At 41.9% G+C, this 20,248-nt stretch overlaps 1 protein-coding gene across 1 annotated transcript; it reads right to left on the reverse strand.

The window, feature by feature from the left end:
• Window positions 1–743: 743 nt before the first annotated feature.
• On the reverse strand, window positions 744–2,239 carry LOC138886143 (uncharacterized). Its single transcript, XM_070167178.1, has 2 exons — window positions 2,135–2,239; window positions 744–2,033 (listed from the first exon to the last, which is right to left on the reverse strand). The coding sequence occupies exons 1-2, from the start codon at window positions 2,237–2,239 to the stop codon at window positions 744–746; spliced, it is 1,395 nt and encodes a 464-aa protein (XP_070023279.1).
• Window positions 2,240–20,248: the final 18,009 nt, after the last annotated feature.

The following is a 20,248-nucleotide window of genomic DNA, read 5'->3' on the forward strand; positions in this document are numbered from 1 at the left end:
TTTCCCTCAAATGTCTCTATCATCTTCAAATTTATTTCATTGCTTCATGACTAAACTAACTTTTAAGACCAGGCTGAGAATTACGCGTGCATTTCATGTCACTAGAGTCAGCATGAAAAGAACTATAAAAGGGAAAGAGAACTAAACAAACACTGACTAGAAATAACAGAAAACAGGAAATTGCATTAGAAAGATGGTGAAAGGGTTTGAATAACAAAACAAGTAAAATAAGTTGGGGTTACAACCCTGGAACAAAACCAGACAACACTAAACGAGCTACTACGACTAAACAAACTAGGCAAAATAAAAGGATAGAAGGGTTTGAGTCACAAGACAATATCCGGATTACAACCTTGAAAATAACCCGGACAACAAAATACAATAAAATAAACCACCAAGGCTCCTCCCCGGCTTGCCAAGAGATGGAGCGTCTTTCCAATTACCAAACACGATATCTTAGCCACTGGGTTCCACATCAATATTGCCAATACCATTAACAACTTCAATATCATTAACTTCAGTCAGCAAGTTCCCAAGAGGATTCTCATGCTCCCTGTCACTGTCCTTGATCACAATTACCCCTTCTTGAATCATTCTTTCTATTTTCCTTTTCAAAGCACGACAATCTTCAATGCTATGCACTTAGACGTTAGAGTGGTACATGCATCGTACAGTAGGATCAAAACCTTTTGCATATGAGTCTAGAGTATAGCTGAGGAGCGGCTCAATCAGGCCAGAATGCTTTAGCTTTTCAAACAAGCTTGTGTAGGACTCCCCGATTGGCGTGAAACTATTTCTTTTCCTTTATTCCCCTCATTGCCCCTATTTTCTAGGGTTGTTAGGTGCTCGAAATGTTGTGAAGGCAAGAGTGCATTATGCAGTGCTGGCGCTCGCCATATGGAGTAACCCAATGGTTGGACAAATGACCGGACATTGTTCGGAGGATAATACTGAGGTGGATTATGTGGAGCTTGGGGATAGGTTTGGGGTTGGGGTTGAGGCTGAGTATATTGGTGAGGTGGACCCGTTGAACCATGTCCTGATCCTGAGAGAACCATGGCAACATCATCATGTTCCTTCTGACCCAGCAAGCTTCTTGTGTTGTTTTGAATTGCTTGTGTTGTGGCTTTTAAAGCAGAATAACTCATGATCTTGCTAGACTTCAGCCCATCTTCTACCATTTCTCCTATTTTTACCACATCATTAAAAGGCTTACCCACAACTGAGATCAAATGCCCAAAGTAAGTTGGCTCTTGAGCTTGAAGAAAGTACTCGACCATCTCTTTTTCTTCCATTGGGGGATTGACTCTGGCAGCTTTCTCTCTCCATCTGAGCCCGTATTCCTTAAAGCTTTCACTAGGCTTCTTTTCCATCTTGGTGAGGGACATACGATCCGAGACAATTTCTATATTATACTGAAAGTGCCGGGAAAAGACCTGAGCCATATCGTCCCATATGTACCACTTGTTAACGTCTTGGCGGGTGTACCATTCCAGAGATGCCCTACTCAAACTCTGGCTGAAATACGCCATCAATAGTTTGTCTTTCCCACCGGCGCCTCTCATCTTACTGCAGTAACCTCTCAAATGGGCCACAGGATCTCTGTGCCTGTCATACAAATCAACCTTTGGCATCTTAAACCTAGCAGGCAATTGGACGTCATGAAACAAACACAAGTCTTTGTAAGACACGCTCATCTGGCTCCCTATCCCTTGTATGTTTCTTAAAGACTGATCTAAGATTTTCACCTTCCTGGATATCTCATCTTGCTCTACTGTCTTAGCATGCTTTTCAGTTTCACCGGGAGGCTCAAAATGAGGAGTGTGAGAGAATGGATCCGAGACTTTGAAAGTTGGTTCTGGAGCATAATGTTGGGCATCGGGGACTTTGAACACAATCTCGTTAGAGGATCGAGGAAAAGTAGCTGGAGGAGGAGCTACAAGAGCATGAGTGGCCAAAGGAGCGGGATATGAGGTGATTTTGGTTGGTAGAGTGTGAAAAGGTTGTGGGGTGATATCAGTAGCAGTGAGAATCTGGATTTGTGATAGTGGTGGGAAGTTGCAGGGTTTTCAGTGTAGTTAGCAAGGAATGAAGGTGGAGGATACCCCCTGATCCAAGACTGATACATTTCTACCATTTGCTGTTTCAACATTTGGACCTCCACTTTCAATTCAGACTCCGACTCCACAAACTCCCTCGATGGGTCAACAACTCTTGTGTCCAAGTCTTTGCTAGCCATGACTACCTTGCTCTTTGACCTTGTGTTGTATGGAAGAGTTACCAGTTTAAAAACCACAAACCAACCACCCTTATGCTATAATGAGGATAACAAAGAGGAACAAAATGAAGTCATCATGTTAGGGTTAGAGCATTTAACAGCTAAAAATATTACATTACGTGCAATGCACCTAGCAACAATTAACGGTTCTAGAATGACTTCGAGGGTCACTAGGTCACTTGGCATCATCCCAATTTTGTTCCCTTCAATCTCCTCTTTTCGTTTCTTTTCTAGCACTTGCTTGCTCATTTTTCTTCCTTTTTTTCCTTCTAATTATCACTCTTTTCTTTCCTCTCATTTCTCACATCTCATAATTTCATCTTTTTTTTCCTTTTCACTTTTTTTAATTTTATTTTTCTTTTTTTTTCCGATATTTTTTCAGATATTTTTTCCTTTTAAATAAAAAAATGATTCGATTGAACCCTATGTAGGTTGCCTACGTATTATGATGCCGCATGAATCAGATCTTTGCGTAGTTCGGAAAAATCAAGAATAGACTAATTAAACTAACGTTCTCTTTTTTTAATGACTACTCTGATGAGAAAAGAGAAATAAAAGAAGCAAATCCCTTTTTTTGAATTTTCTAGACTTAATGTTCTATAACCTATTCTAAACTCAAGCTTAACGAGCATATATTTTTTCCTTTTTTTTTTGAAACAGATACTCTATGATAAATTATTACGGAAAAAACCTAGAAGAGAAAAATATTTTTTGTTTCTTTTTTTTAGGAAGGAAATCTAAAGAATAAAACGAAGAAAAATATTTTGAATTTTCACTTGATATCCCTGAAGAAAGATTTCGAAATGAGAAATGAACAAGATAAAAAAATATTTTTGGATTTCAGTTTTGATTATCTAAGGGAGAAACTCTGAAGACAAACAAAAGATAAATTATGTTTTTTTATGTATAATGTTCTAAAGTTCTAGTGAAAATAAAAAGAATACTTTTTTTTGTATTTTATTAAATTTCCCAAAGAAGGACCTCAAAAGAATTTTTTTTTGTTTTTTGGAATTGATATCTTAAAGAAAACTTCTAAAGAGGTATTAAAAGTAAACACTTTTTTTTAAAATTTTTAGTCTCAATATACTAAAGGAATTATAAAAGCAATTTTTATTTTGAGTTCTAAATATTAATGTCCTAAAGGAAAACCAACTCAAAAGAATTTTTTTCTTTTTTTCTTTTAATTTCTAGAATTAGTATTCTAAAGAAAACATCTAACGGAAATATAAAAATGTAAAATCTTTTTTTTGACTTATAACACTTCTTTTAAAATACAAAATAGGAAACACAATAACAAAAAACTCAAAAACTTAACTAGACTATGAAAGACTCTAATTACTGTACAAAATTAGAAGGTGAAAGGCGACATAAAAAGAAAAACAGACTCAAAACATAAAATAAATAAATAAATAAATAGAATCTCCTTAAGCGACTCCTAAATGAGCGATCCTTACTGAATGGTCCTGGAGTGTCTGACATGCTCAAACTCCGATAAGTGGACCCACGCCTGTATGAGAAAATTAAGACCAAATAAAGTTAAAGACCTAAAACGCTATGTGAGACAATAACCCTTCCTGTCGGACACATGCAAGACATTATTGTGACTATTTTTCTAAAATTAATCTATGTGGCTAAAAGTGGATAAAATGCAAGATTTGACTAAGACCTCGCGAAGCCAAGAACCTAAGACTCACTAGGAAGATCGGACCCTATGTAGGTTCCCTACATATCACGCCCCGAAAGACGAGAATCAGGTATGTTTAGTTCAGGCAGATTGGATACGGGCAAGAATTAAAAAAATAACTAATTTAGAAAAAAATATATTTTTTGTCTTTTTTTGAATAATGATGACACATGTAAAATCTTTTTGGAATTGATTTTTGAAAAAATGATGGGGAAAGTGCAGAATCTTTTTGGATTTTCTCATTTTCATTTTTTTTTTGGTTTTTTCTTGAAAAAGTGTCAAAGAAAATTATAACTGGGCCCTACTTGCCTCATTTTCACACTTCACCCTTTTTTTCTTTTTTTCATTTGCCCTCAACTATCATTGTTCCGCCAAATGACCTTTTTACCCTTGAAGATTGCAACATGTAGCTCATAGGATGCATCAAGATGATCTTTTATTTTGGGTACACCTGTCCTAGACGGACCCAACCCCTGTGTTGAGTCCCCTAAGTCAAATGCACGTTGTGAGCACGTGATTTTTGCTTCACGGAAACTACTCCAAAAGAAATCGAAAAAGAAATAAAACAAGTTACCTTCGGGTACAATTTTGAGAATTTGCGTGACATTTTGATAGTTGTTTTGTCCGTAAATGCTCGCCTTGCTATAGTTAAAAATACAAAAATACATGTTGCATGCATTTAGGAATAAATGGTACATTTAGGAATTAATTAACCATAATTTGGTTTTAAAAGCGAAAATCACAAAAATATGTATTTTATTCTATTTGTTGTCATGGTAATTTTATTAAATGTTTTAATTCGTGCGTTAATTATTATAGGTGTTAAATAATATGTGTGTAATTTTATTTTGATTTTATAATTTATTTAGGACTTTTGTTTAATTTTGATAATTAAAGAAAGAAGAAAAATGGGTGAAAATAAAGGAAATCGAGATTGGGCCACCCTAGGTGGACCCAAATCCAGGCCCAAAACAACCCCATACCCGGTCCAATTTGGTCAAGCTTTGAGACGCCTCAAACGGCGTCGTATTGGTGCCTTTTAATCAGCCGTTGGATTAAATCAATCCAACGGCCAGGATTTCATCTCCCTTACCCGTTACCTGAACCCGACCCGTTTTCTGGTTCGAACTGACCCCCCTACTTAACCAAACGACGCCGTGTTGGTTAACTCCCCTAATCCTGGCCATCGATCTTGATTGATCCAGCGGCCAGGATTAAACCACCCACCCCGTATATAAGACCCAATCCATCACCCCACGCCCCAAACCAAACCCCCCCTCGCCTACTATTCATCTTCGTCCCAGAAACCCCCCTCAAACCCTAGCCGCCTTAGGATTCCCCCACCGTAAACCCGACAACCACGACTCCGATGACTACCAAAATAACACCCCTGATGCACCCAACCACCCTGAACACGAATCCGTTAACCATTTGCCTCGAATCACCCTACAACTTCTCGAATCTTCGATTGAAGGTTCGAGCAAAAAACCTAACTCACCCCAACCAAACCCAAATTCACATCGTTCATCTTCCTGACCTTCCTCACCCCCTGAATGACCTTGGTTCCGTTCGAATCTAACCAGAAAGGCTCGAACCCCTAATTCAAGCCCCAAGAACCCTAGAACTCAGATCTGTGGGGGTCTGTCCAAATCAACAAAAGGATTGGGGTCTAATAGACTGTAACCGAGGTATTCTCAGTTGAGAACACTTCGATTAAAGTCCATTCGACCCCAAAAATGGTCGTGTCCGAGTTCGAGCTTGGGTCAGTTTTGATTTCAAAACCCTGAGGTAATTTTTCCCTTTTCTTTTGTTCTCATATGACTTCTATGTGTTTTCATGTTTAGTTTAGTTTGTTTTGATTTTTCTGTCAAGTCTGTGAATCCTGAGGTAATGTTTAGTTTGTTTTGTGTGTTTTATTGATTGTTTGTTGTCGATTATAGCTTGTATAGTCGTTTAAATAAGTGTCGTCAATTAATTTGTTTTTGAAAATTAGAGGAAACAAGACAGTAGCTCATTAATACCCTCCATGTATGTTTGCCAGCACCACATTTGTATGCTAACTTATAATGAACCTGTTGAATATGATCAGTCTTATCTTTGAACTAGACTACTCATTTGTTCAGTGACCTCATGATCTTCATAGTCTGCTATGGAAGCCTATTCATCACTGCTTTGATCTTAGCCTGTTGGCTGTTGCTTGTTTGCATTCTGGTTCTGAGTTGGTCAGGATTGGCTCCCAATATGACCAACTCATTTGGTTTGATTGACACCCCTTTGTGATCTAATTTTGAGTTTAACTTAGGCTAGGAATTGGGATAACTGTAGAAATCTTACAGACCAACCTGAAATCAGTGTTAGACTTAAGTTGATACAGTCAGTTCAGTGATTAGCTAAATTCAGAGGGGTTTATATACTGACTGTTAAGAGTTAGGATAATACAGTAATATGCAAGAGTTAAGGGGTAATTTTGGGAGTTTAGTAGCATGTTAACAGGCTGTAAAGTTGGGGTCTGCCTAGGGGTCATTTGTTAAACTTATTTTAATGACAATGGGGAACAAAACAACAAGCATGAGAATTAAGTGAATATTATAATAAACCCATAACTCTTGATTAGAGCAATAGGACAAGCATGGGGAACAGAATAGCTTACATCAAGAAAAGGCACTTAGGCATGGGAATTGAAGGGTATGGGTAGACCTAGAGGCTGTGAAGTTCTAGGCAGACCTTAGGGGTCTCTTTCAGGTTATAAATAGAGCTATTTTTGGCTAAGAAAGGGGCTGGACAGTTTTAAGAGAGAAAAGAAAAGCAAACACAAGGTTGGTCTTTCAACCTTTAGAGGACAATCTGTTTCAGAGTGATATAGAGTTAAGAGTGTGCTGGATTTTGAACATAACAATCAGAGGCTACTGCTTTTCTGCATCTGTTTCCTTCTCTGCTTTGCCTGTATTTGTTTTGGGGTGCTGCTGGGCTGCAAACTGGGTTCTTTGTCTTGGTGTTAAAAAATCTGTCAATGGGTTGTTGCTGCTGAGTACTGTTTTCTTGTTGCTACTGTTGCTGTGTATGCTACTGCTTCCACTGATCATTCCTCTTCTTCTTTTGCTTTCCCAAATACCAGGTACACCACTGATACACTGTCAATGTAAGCTGAAAGTTGAAACATGAATACAGAAATGAAGAGCTGAAGTTGTTTTTTTCGAATCTGTTTCAGTCTGTATATTGAACATTAAAGTTGTATATATAATAGTTCATATCTTCCATTAGGATAATGAAGGTAGTCATCATGTATAATTAGACATCACGTATGGCTACTTAGTATCACATGATGTATGTATGTTGGTAGATAGAAAAGAAGTGAGAATGTAGTAAACAATATCTGGAATTTTAGTTGTGTTTGTGATTAGCATATCTTCTAACGCATGTTAAGTGTTAAACTGTCCATTGCTAGTTAATCTCACTCCATTTAGCGGGCTGCCTCGCTATAACTTGCAACAATACCATTAGAATAAAATAACACCAGTTTCCATTTCAGCCTTATAAATGTTGGGCCTGAGTCGAATGGACTAACAAGCCCTTATAGGAAAAGGAATGGCCCAGGTCCAGTCCATACATTGTGCGCTGGGCCTGGGCCCATAATATCTAAACGACTTCCCAGACACACGTTCATGTTTCGGATTTTGCAAATCATATTCGGAACCCGACTATAACTAACTTGTAAGCATGTAAATAAAGTTGGACAGTTCTTCTTCTTTCATTATTAGAGACAAACTCAATAGAAAACATAGCCACTATAGGATGACCTTTTAAATAAAAAGGAGACGAGCCTCGCCAAATAAAATGCATATATTGCGGGGCCCTCACAAAAATGTATGGGTTGATTACTTAGAACTCGGGATAGGCTGTTTAGCAAACTCCACGGCTTTACCCAAAATAATAATACGCTAATCGCTTTAGGCGCACATTTTAATAAATCTTACCTTCTTAAACTCGGGTGCACATTTATGTGACCCAAATCCAAATCTCAACGGAGTCGAAATGTGTCTCTAATTACGGGTACATTGATTGTGACGTGGTCCGAGATGCATGTCCATGACGTTGCAAATTCCTTTAAAAAACAAGAATGAGATGAGCCTCGCCGAATAAAAATGCAAAATCGCGGGGCCCTCAGTAAATATTTGCTTTAAAATTGCTTAGACTTCGGAGGGACCGTTTAGCAAAATTTCACGGCCCTACCCAAAGTAAAAATTACGCTAGTCGCTTTAGGCGCGCCTTTAATAATTTAATTTTCTTAAAATTTGGGTGCATATTTATGTGACCCAAATCCAAATCTCAACAGAATTGAAATGTGCCAACAACCACGGGTGCATTGATGTGACGTGGTTGGAGATGTGTTTCCATGATGTTGCAATTCTTGATAAAAAAATTTTATAATAATGATGACAAAAGTGGTTAAAAGTTAAAACTTGCACATGAGCTCATAATCGTATAAAATCAGATAAATAAGCCGAATATGACAGTTGAGCGACCGTGATAGAACCATGGAACTCGGGAATGCCTAACACCTTCTCCCGGGTTAATAGAATTCCTTATCCAGATTTCTGGTTCGCGGGCTGCAATACAGAGTCATTCTTTTCCTCGATTCGGGATTAAATTGGTGACTTGGGACACCTTAAATCTCCCAAGTGGCGACTCTGAAATAAATAAACAAATCCCGTTTCGATTGTCCTTTAATTGAAAAAACTCCTTCACCCTCGCGGGGGCGGAAAAAGGAGGTGTGACAGCTCTGGCGACTCTGCTGGGGATTAAGAAACCCAGAATCTCTGGTTCAGGGTTCAAGAATTCGAGCTTAGAATAATTGTTGTATTTGGCTTTATTTATTATATGCTTTTTATTATATGATTGGGCTTAAATGTGCAAAACGATGCTTTTTACCGCTTTGATATTATTTGAATTATATATATAAACTGTGCCGAAACCTTCTCTTCTCTCTCTTGAGTAGAGCACGCTGGTCGTGACTTCTTTCTGTTAGTGTCATATCCCAAAATAGAACGAGGATTCGGAGGAGTTGCAAAATCGGATGGCCCTTTGCTTACCGGTACAGCTCCCATCCTCGGCTCGAGTTGTCCGCTCGGGTAAGCCAGGTCTAGAACAAACATCTAGGTTTTAAAACTTAGTATAACAAAGGCTCATGCCGGATCCCTAGTAGGAACACTTATTTGCGTCATGTGCATTTAACTTAGGGGACTCAACACAGGGGTTGAGTCCGTCTAGGAGTATCAACCTGAAATGAAAAGACCATCCTGCTGCATCCTGTTTGCTTTATGCATTTATTTGCTTCAGACTTGCATGCTGACCGGCTTCGAAAAATCTGGAATATTGGAAAATTGTGGAAAAAAAGAGAGTGAAGTGACAGTGTAGAGAGTTAATTGCCTATTTTAGAAAAACCAATGCCCAAATACTGTCGAAATTTTGGGAAAATGAAAAAAAGAAAAATGTTTTTTTAATAGTTTGTTTCACTCAAAAAAGCAAAAGAAAAATAGAAAAAGAGTCTCTTATTTTTGGTTTGGAAAACAGGTTGGTCAGTGTTTGTTACGAAAAAAGAGTCTTTGTTTTGTCTTATTTTCAAAATAGAAGAGGAAAATAGTTTGTCGTGTCATGGAAAATGAAAAAAAAAGTATTGTTTCCAAAATTTGGTTTATGTTCTCTGCCCGAACTACGCCAGTATGATTCTCGCAGGGTGTGAGATACGTAGGCAACCCCCATCGGGTCCAACTTTCCCTTTTGCAAAAATAGTCAAAAAATACCAAAACCTCAATTTTTCGTCATAAAGAAGTCATGCGACTCCATTCTTTAAAAATGGCCGAATGTCCCTAAAAAGACGCCGGAAGGTTGTTTTTGCAAGAACGCCGCTCTTGCTCATTTTTCTCAAGGGTTTCGTCCGGTTGGTAAAACACAACTTTTAAATCTGCTTCGAAATGCTGAAAGGTCGTATTGACAAGACCGGAGTTTTATTTAAATGTGCATCAATTTTGGTTTATTCTTTCTTTGAGTCCCACAAGTCCTAATCACCCCAAACCAACATGCAGAATGAGCACAGGTCCAAGTTTGCCGATAACAGTTAGGAGCAAGATCCCTTTGGAGTTGCGCTTGTGGTGGGAGGATTTGGAAAAGTCAGAGCAGGACAAGATCAAACTGCATCTGGGAGGTCTGACTAGTTTGTTGAATGTCAGACCCAGATGCGACATCATAAAGGCTTTGGTTACATTTTGGGACCCGGCCCACAATGTATTCCACTTCTCGGATTTTGAACTCACCCCAACCTTAGAAGAGGTAGCAGGCTACATGGACGTTACTGAGGGGTTAAGGCACAAATATCTGATCGCTCCGAGAGCCGTAAATTCGTACAAATTCATAGATCTACTGAAGATAAGCAAGGGAGTCCCGTACTCTGAGTTGGATAGGGGTTTTTCTACTCTGCAATTCACATACCAGAGGTACGGGCATATAGGAGGGTTCGATGATCCGAAAAACGGTGTTTGCAGCAGAGGGAATCGGACAAAGTGGGATGAACATAGGCGGTTCGCCTTCATGGTAGCGTTCTTGGGCATTGTCGTGTTTCCTAGGAAAGATAGAAATATTGATTTAAAGGTGGATGGAATCGTCAAGGTCCTGATTACCAACAACAAAAGCATGCTTGCTCCTATGATAGTGTCCGAGATATACCGAGCTCTCACAGCCTGTAAAGCCGGGGCAGATTTCTTCGAAGGATGCAATTTGCTATTGCAGATGTGGATGATCGAGCACTTATGTCATCATCCTCAGTGTATGCGCTATATATCTACGAACGAAGGCTGCATCGAAGGATATCACCTGAGGGTTTCAGGGCTCAGATTACCGGAAGGGTTTGAAGACTGGGTATCCTATCTCCGTGCCATCACTGCAGTACAAATAGATTGGACATTGGGTTGGCTTCCTGTTGAAGAAATTGTTTATATGCCCGCCACTGGTCCTTACTTCCTCTTAATGGGACTCAGAGGTATTCAGCCTTATGTACCTTACCGGGTGATGAGACAATTGGGAAGATGTCAGGTGGTATACCCAGACGAAGATCTCAGTATTTATGCAGTCGAGGTTAGCAACGACGACCAATTTCATGAAAAGACAGTTCATTATATATGGAGCGAATGCCAGTGTGTGACCTATCCAGAGGTGAAGTCTCACCTGCTTATCTCGCTTGGCATAGAAAGAAGAGCACTGCGAGAGACGAACCAGAACGGCCAACCAAAAGACCTCACCTCCAAGATTTTGTTGAGTCATCGCAAGAACAATGGGGCTGGCTTGCAAAAGAAGAAAACTATAGGGCAGAAATAGGCAAGCTGAAACAACAGATAAAGGATCTGGAATTTGAAAACAATGTGCAAGTTGCTGCCGACAAAGGGGAAAAGAACAAGTTGGCCCAAGAAAATAGGATGCTGAAGGCCCGAATCCGACAAATAAGAAAAGAGGATGACAACCAACAGAAAAATCGGTCCAACGAGAGGTTGATAACAGGGCTGAGGAGTCAGGTCAGCAAAAGCCGAGAGGACTTGGAGAGATCTGAAGCTTGCATACCGAGAACGCGGGCCAGATGGGCAAAAGGTACAATGGCACGGAGAAAGCATCTGCAACAAGTCATAAGGGATTCTGAAATAAGCATCGGACTATTAAGATAAACAAACTCCACTCTTCAGGAGCGGATCTTTAAACAAGCCCGAGATGCCCAAGCTGACAGAAGGCGCTGTTATGATGTGATGGCCAGAATGGAAAAACAAATGGAGAGGTTCCAGGATCGACTCGCCGACAATGCTCAAGCACTGGGATTGAAAAACCAGCGAATAGAGCAATTATTCAGGGAAAGGGACAACATCCAAGGTAGGATTGACGAGATTGGGCACTACATTTACATGAGATGCTTAGCATGTGAGCAAATTCCTTGTGACACCCTACTCGCCTCCGTCATGGGCTACGTTCACCGGATCATGAATGAGTTGAAAAGCTTACAAAGGGGTCTTACACCAAAGCCCGCGGAAAGGCCGAACGACGCCTCGCGAGCACCTAAATCCTTAATGTATCCCTAGTTCGAGTCTTGTTTGTTGACTTTATGGGTCCATTATCTCCCCTTATGTTGTTTTTTCGTTTTTCATCGAGTCAGGTTAAGAATTTTGGAATCTGTATGTTGCTGTTCTTTGTTTAAAATAAGTAGTTTGTAATAGCAAATTTTGGTGATGAATTGAATGATTCCAAAAGAATTTTGTGTCTTTACTTTGAGGCAGAACTACGCCCGGTCTGATTCACGCGGGGACGTAATACGTAGGCAATCCACATAAGATTTGACCGCCACTAAAAAGAAAGAAAAAGAAAAAAAAAGAAAGAAAGAAAAAGGAAAAAAGAGAGAAGAAAAGAAAGAAGAATAATAGAGAGGAAAGCGGAGGGTTCCCAAAACACTTTAAAGGCACAAATAAAGCAAGCCGGGATGACGCATGTGGTTGAAGCAAAAACATGTTAGAAATGGTTAACTGCCTAGGAGCATTGCATCCCCAACGTGCGATTACCAAATCTGTTAAACTCTAACGCTAACAAGTTTGTTGTTTTCCTATACCAGACAGTTAGTTGTTAAAACGTTCTGGCATCACATCCTTATCAAACCAGATCCAAAGGACCTGTACCAATAATCATGACTACTTCAGAAAATAGTGCCGAGGAAGAAAGTCCAGTAAGCCAGTTGCTGAAAGAGGCAATGGAGAAGATAGAGAGGATGGGATTGGAGATGAATGCGATGCAGTTAGCCTTGGCTAAAGTACAGAAGAGCCCTGAACCACCCATTACTCTTACACTAGGGCATATGCCGGAATACCCTCACTCTGGCCCTTCAACCAGCCTCCCGAATCACCGTTATTATCAGAAGAGAAGCCCTTATGATTCCCAAGCTCCACCACCCCATCAACATCTCCCAACACCAAATGTTCCCACCTTTATGGGACCCACACCAGCCACGCTGCAAAGATCAACTAGTGAGCCGTTGTTTCAGGCTCACGATGCGTAGTACTATCCCCCTGAACCCACATTCAATGCACCAGAACCCCATACCTATAATCCACACTTGGGGGTCCCAGCGGAGATTGAAAAGCCGGTTAAGGCTCCAGAGCAGGATGAGGTAATGAGGAAGTTCAAAAGCCTAGAGCAATCCTTCAGGAGCATGCATGGATTGGGCAACCAGGTCAGCGTGGCCTACAAGGATCTATGCCCTTTCCCGGACGTCCAACTCCCGACAGGGTTCAAAATGCCTAAGTTTGACTTATACGAAGGGCACAACGATCTTATGGCACATTTGCGAGGCTTCTGTAGCAAAATGAGAGGAGCAGGCGGCAAAGATGAGCTACTGATAGCTTACTTTGGTAAAAGCTTAAGTGGATCGGCATTGGAATGGTATACCAGACAAGATCCCAGCAGATGGTACACTTGGGATGATCTAGCGCAGGCTTTCGCGGGTCACTTTCAATACAATCTCGAGATAGTCCCTGACCGTCTCACATTACTGAGGACCGGAAAGAAGTCTAGGGAAAGATTTCGTGAGTTTGGTTTCCGCTAGAGAGAATAGGCAGCCAGAGTTGATCCTCCCATGAGAGAGGGGGAAATGGTGGACTACTTCCTGCAAACGTTGGATCCAACTTACTTTGGTCACTTGGTGACGACGGTTGGAAAATCCTTCAATGAAGTAGTAAAGATAGGGGTTATGATAGAGGAGGGACTGAGGTCCGATAAAATCCTGAATTACTCAGCGCTCAAGGCAACGACCCAGGCTATTCAGAGCGGCACGGGAGGTGCGCTTGGGAGGAAGAAGAAAGAAGAAGTCGCCACGGTTGAGACAGGCGGTTGGTCCAGGTCCGGCAAACCATACTACAACCAACCCAGACCCCACAATCCAAATTATCCATACAGCCCGCCACAACACTACTATCCACCCCAAGAACCACACTTCTCTGTGCACCAAGCCCAAACATACACTCAGCCTCCGGTTCACCCGCAATGGCGCGCGCCGGCTCCCCAAAACACATATGCACATCCAGAGAACACATAACCTCCACCCCAAAACGCCTACCCTCCACCAAGGGCATACACGAACCCTCCAGGGGCGGGTTTTCGAGGAAATCAAGCTGCTAGAAATGACAGGCTACAGAGACCGAGAGCCTTTACTGAGTTGGGAGAGACATATACCACTTTGTTCCACAAATTGAGGCAGCTAGGTTTGGTGAGTCCTGTCGAGCCTAGGGGGCCAAACACCCTACCCCAAAATTTGGACCGATCGATAAGCTGTGAATACTGCTCAGGAATGCTAGGGCATGATACCGAAAAATGTTGGAGGTTGAGGCATACAATACAAGATCTTATTGATGCCAACAAGATCAAGGTCCAGACGCCGGAGGCACCCAACATCAACCAGAACCCATTGCCAGTGCACCACGAAGCTCACATGATCGAGCTGGTGCAAAAAGGAGGGGAACCCAAGAAACCCTCACAGACAGTGATGATGGTCCGTGCCACTCCGAGAGAAAAGCCGACCGGTGGGGAAGCAGGGGTACAGTTGAAGAGGGAAGATGTCAAGCCAGTGGTGATATTAGGGAAGAGTCTATCCACCGCAACAAGGAAACCAGAGCCAGCCCAATTGGTGGTATCGAGAACGTCATCCACACCCGTAGTTGTTGTGAAAGGGGTCTGCAGGGAACCGGCCATCATTAAGCCGGTAGTCCAATTGCTAGTTATTGATATCAAGGCCGTGCCTTGGAAGTATGAAAAGGCAGTGGTAATGTACAAAGGAAAGCAAGTGGAGGAGGATAGTTGTGAGGCTTAGGGACTGACTCGATCGGGACGGTGTTTTGCTCCAGTGGAGTTGAGAAGGTCCAACCCAGCAGTAACAAAGAAACCCGTATCAAAAGAAGAGGCGGAGGAATTCTTGAAAAAGATGAAAGTGCAGGATTATTCCGTTGTCGAACAATTGAATTAAACACCGACCCAGATCTCGTTGTTATCACTACTGATCAATTCAGATGAACATCGCCGGGCCCTGATGAAGATACTGAATGAAGCTCATGTGCCCAATGAAATTTCAGTAAACCACCTTGAAACGATTGCCAACAAAATTTTTGAGGTAAACAGGGTAACGTTCTCTGATGATGATCTGCCAGTGGAACGCACGAAACATAATAAAGCTCTCTACTTGACTGTCAAATGTGAAGATTCGGCAGTTACTCAGGCGTTGGTGGATAACGGCTCAAGTGCCAATATTTGTTCATTATCCACCATGATCCAGTTAAAGATTGACCATGGTAGAATCCACAAGAACAATATTTGCGTCCGAGGATTTGACGGAAGTGGAACGGACACCGTGGGGGATATTATACTTGAGTTAACCATCGGCCCGGTTAAGTTTACTATGGAGTTCCAGGTATTGGATGCCGTGGTATCTTATAATCTGTTGTTGGGACGACCGTGGATCCACGCGGCCAAAGCGGTGCCATCCACCTTGCATCAAATGGTCAAGTTCGAATGGGACAGACAAGATGTCGTGCTGCATGGGGAAGACACTGCGTGCACCATGGGAGGCGCCATTGTGCCCTTCATAGAAACTAATGATGACAAAGGTCCCTGGGTTTACCAGATTTTCGATGCAGTGTCAGCAAACAAGATTCCCGAGGGTGAAAGTATTCCACACCCCAGGGTAGCTCCGCAACCGTCATGATGGTTTCAGAGATGCTGGGTAATGGGTTTGTGCCAGGAAAAGGCCTGGGGGCTGAGCTTCAGGGGATTGTTCAACCTGTCTCCTTGCCTAAGAATTTAGAGACCTTTGGGTTGGGGTTCAAACCTACTGCGGCAGATGTAAAGCGAGCGCAGAAAATGAAGAAGAGAGTTTGGGTTCTTCCCAAACCAATTCCGCGTCTCTACAGATCCTTTATTAGAGCAAGTGCCAAGGGGTCACCGGTCCCGAAAATTCTCGGACCATTGATTGGGATGGACGGGGATTTGAATAGGAGCTTCGAAAGGTTGTTTGCTGATGTCCATGTAATAGAAGTTGGAGAGGGTTACAACAGAGCAGACATACAGTTTGTGGGGCTTGAGGCCAATACCAACAATTGTACGGTTACTCCTCTTCCTACCCCGGGGGAGCCCTGGTAGTAGGCTTTGATTTTTCTTTCTTGTTTTTTCGGATTATTCCAGGGTGTAATCCAAATCTCATTTTTTGTAATGTGTGAACCCTGCTATCCTGCATTTTTAATAAAATTCTCTTTCCTTGTCTCATTTTAATTTTGTTTTGTTCTTTTCTCTTTATGAACAGTTCTCTTTTTACTGGTTCTAATGACATGGCCTGCACAACGGATCTTCGACCTAGTCTAATAAATCAATCTGACTCCGACTTAATTATACAAGAGATCGATTTTGATAATGAGTCTGAATATGACGAGGATGAAGCCTTCGAAGAAATAAATCGAGAATTGTGCCAGTTCGAAGAGAAACCCAAGCCTAATCTGAATGACACCGAAGCTGTCAATCTGGGGGATGCAGATAATGTCAGAGAAACCAAAATCAGCATCCACATTGAGCCAAACATCAGGGAGGAATTAATCAAAGCCCTCATTGAGTTCCAAGATGTTTTTGCATGGTCATATGATGATATGCCGGGATTAAGCACCGATCTAGTGGTTTACAAATTGCCCACTGACCCGGCATACCCTCCGGTCAAGCAAAAACTGAGGAAGTTTAAGACGGATATGAGTGTGAAGATCAAAGAAGAAGTGACCAAGCAGCTGCAGGCAAAAGTTATTTGGGTCACTCGATATCCCGAGTGGTTGGCCAATGTGGTACCTGTGCCGAAGAAGGATGGGAAAATCGGGGTATGTGTTGACTACCGCAATCTCAACAAGGCAAGTCCGAAGGATAATTTTCCATTGCCGAACATCCATATCCTGATCGATAATTGCGCTGGACGCGAGATCGGATCCTTTGTGGGCTACTATGCGGGGTATCATCAGATCTTAATGGATGAAGAAGATGCGGAGAAGATGACGTTCATTACGCCGTGGGGAACTTACTGCTACCGGGTGATGCCATTCGGATTGAAGAATGTCGGGGCAACGTACATAAGAGCAATGACTGCTGTGTTTCATGACATGATACACAAAGAAATCGCGGTGTACGTAGATGATGTGATCATAAAGTCCTGGCATCAAGAAGACCATGTAGCAGACCTAAGGAAGTTCTTTCAAAGACTGCGAAGGTATGATATTAAGCTCAACCCGGCCAAATGCGCCTTCGGGGTTCCATCAGGAAAGCTGTTAGGATTCATCGTCAGTGGACGGGGTATTGAGTTGGACCCATCCAAGATCAAATCCATCCAGGATTTTCCACCGCCAAAGAACAAGATGGAGGTAATGAGTCTGTTGGGAAGACTAAATTATATCAGCAGGTTCATCGCTCAACTCACGGAGACTTGTGAACCCATATTTCGGCTGCTAAAGAAAAATGCTGCGGTAGACTGGACGGCGGAGTGTCAAGAAGATTTTGACCAGATCAAAGGGTATCTGTCAAATCCACCTGTGTTGGTCCCACCTGAGCCGGGGAGACCATTAATTCTTTATCTGACGGTCTTGGAGAATTCGTTTGGCTACGTGTTGGGGCAACACGACATTACAGGAAGGAAGGAGCATGCCATTTATTATCTTAGCAAGAAGTTTACAGTATATGAGGTCAAGTACACTCAACTCGAGAGGACATGTTGCGCCCTAACTTGGGTGGCTCAGAAGTTGAAGCACTATTTGTCCTCATATACTACTTATCTCATTTCCCGTTTGGATCCATTAAAGTATATTTTCCAGAAACCTATGCCTATAGGGAGGTTAGCAAAATGACAAATTTTGCTCACAGAGTTTGATATCGTCTATGTGACGTGGACGGCCATGAAAGCCCAAGCGCTAGACGATCACTTGGCTGAGAATCCTGTTGATGAAGAATATGAGCCATTGAGGACGTATTTTCTGGATGAGGAAGTAACGCATATAGGTGAGCTGGAGTTACCCGAGGAACCAAGTTGGAAGCTTTTCTTTGATGGAGCCGCAAACGCGAAAGGGGTTGGAATAGGAGCAATACTCATTTCTGAAACAGAACGTCACTATCCTGTTACAGCTCAACTATGTTTCTATTGTACCAACAACATGGCCGAGTATGAAGCATGCATTTTGGGTCTGCGACTAGCTGCAGACATGGATGTACAGGACGTTTTGGTCTTGGGAGACTCGGACCTCCTGGTGCATCAGATTCAGGGTGAATGTGAAACACGGGATTTGAAACTCATACCATATCGACAATGTTTGCACGATCTGAGCAAGCGATTTCGATCAGTGGAATTCAGACACATCCCAAGAGTTCACAATGAGGTTGCCGATGCATTGGCCACCTTAGCATCAATGCTACACCACCCCGATAAAATTCATGTTGACCCATTGCATATTCAGGTTCGTGATCAGCATGCTTATTGCAACATGGTAGAGGAGGAAGTGGATGGCGAGCTATGGTTTTATGACATAAAGGAGTACCTCAAGATGGGGATATACCCGGAGCAGGCCACCAGAGACCAAAAAAGAGCCATTCTGCGTTTGTCAAATGGTTTCTTCCTCAGTGGAGGAGTGTTGTACAGAAGAACCTCAGATTTAGGATTGCTAAGATGTATAGACGCCGGTCAAGCCACGACAGTTATGGCAGAGGTGCATGTTGGAGTTTGTGGGCCACATATGAGCGGATATGTATTGGCAAAGAAGATTCTTCGAGCAGGGTACTATTGGCTCACTATGGAGCATGATTGTATCAATTTTGTGCGGAAGTGCCATCAATGTCAAATACATGGAGATCTGATTCATTCTCCGCCGACAGAGTTGCATACAATGTCAGCGCCATGGACATTTGTCGCATGGGGCATGGATGTCATTAGGCCTATTGAGCCGGCAACAACCAACGGCCATAGGTTCATTTTGGTGACCATCGACTACTTCACCAAGTGGGTTGAAGCTAAAACTTTCAAGTCGGTAACCAAGAAGGCAGTGGTGGATTTTGTTCACTCCTATATCATCTGCAGATTTGGGGTCCCAAAAGTGATCATCACGGATAACGGTGCAAATCTTAATAGCAATTTGATGAGGGAGGTATGCCAACAGTTTAAGATTACACACCGCAATTCCACCCCATATCGTCCCAAGGCGAATGGAGCAGTTGAAGCAGCCAATAAGAACATCAAGAAGATACTGAGGAAGATGGTAGAAGGATCTAGACAATGGCATGAGAAATTACCCTTTGCCTTGTTGGGTTATCGCACTACAGTCCGGACTTCCATAGGTGCAACTCCTTATTTATTGGTATACGGAACTGAAGCAGTAATACCAGCAGAGGTCGAAATTCCGTCCCTCCGAATTGTCGCTGAAGCCGGGATTGACGACGATGAATGGGTCAAAGCTCGACTGGAGCAGTTGAACTTAATAGATGAAAAAAGATTGGCACCAGTGTGTCACGGCCAGTTGTATCAGAAGAGAATGGCAAGGGCATACAATAAGAAGGTGCGCCCCAGAAATTTTGAAGTAGGACAACAAGTATTGAAACGGATCCTCCCACATCAGATCGAAGCAAAAGGCAAGTTCGCCCCAAATTGGCAAGGGCCTTATGTTGTGACCAGAGTGTTATCCAACGGCGCTTTATGTCTAACAGATATCGAAGGAAGATGCGTTGACATGGCTATCAATTCTGATGCAGTCAAAAGATATTATGCATAATTTCTATGATTATGATAGTTATTGGTTCGTTTGTTTGTACTTGGTACTTATTGGATAATGAAATGACGGAGGCAATTCTTTCTTCCATCCAAACACTTTTAACCTTTGCTTCCCCCTTTGAGCCTTATTTATTCTTTCATACCCCTCTTTTGGAGTCACTAATGAAAAAATATATGAAAAAAGGGAAAAAGAAAAATGAAAACAAGATAAAGGTCATAAGAAAAACAGAGGAACCGTGGGAACTACGTTTGACCTGATTCCTCAAAGAGGATACGTAGGCGCCTCACGGCTCGGTCATAGTGTGCATAGTTCAACATAGTGTAACAAAAATAAAATCCCCCAAGCAAGAAAGCTGGGGCAGAAGTTATGTTTTAAAGTTTCAACAAAGGTTTGATTCCAAGAGTTGTAGTGGTTCACCCATCAAAGTTATTTTGAATTCTT

The sequence above is a fragment of the Nicotiana sylvestris genome, chromosome 2 (genome assembly GCF_000393655.2).
Source record: "Nicotiana sylvestris chromosome 2, ASM39365v2, whole genome shotgun sequence".
In the NCBI taxonomy this organism is placed as follows: domain Eukaryota; kingdom Viridiplantae; phylum Streptophyta; class Magnoliopsida; order Solanales; family Solanaceae; genus Nicotiana; species Nicotiana sylvestris.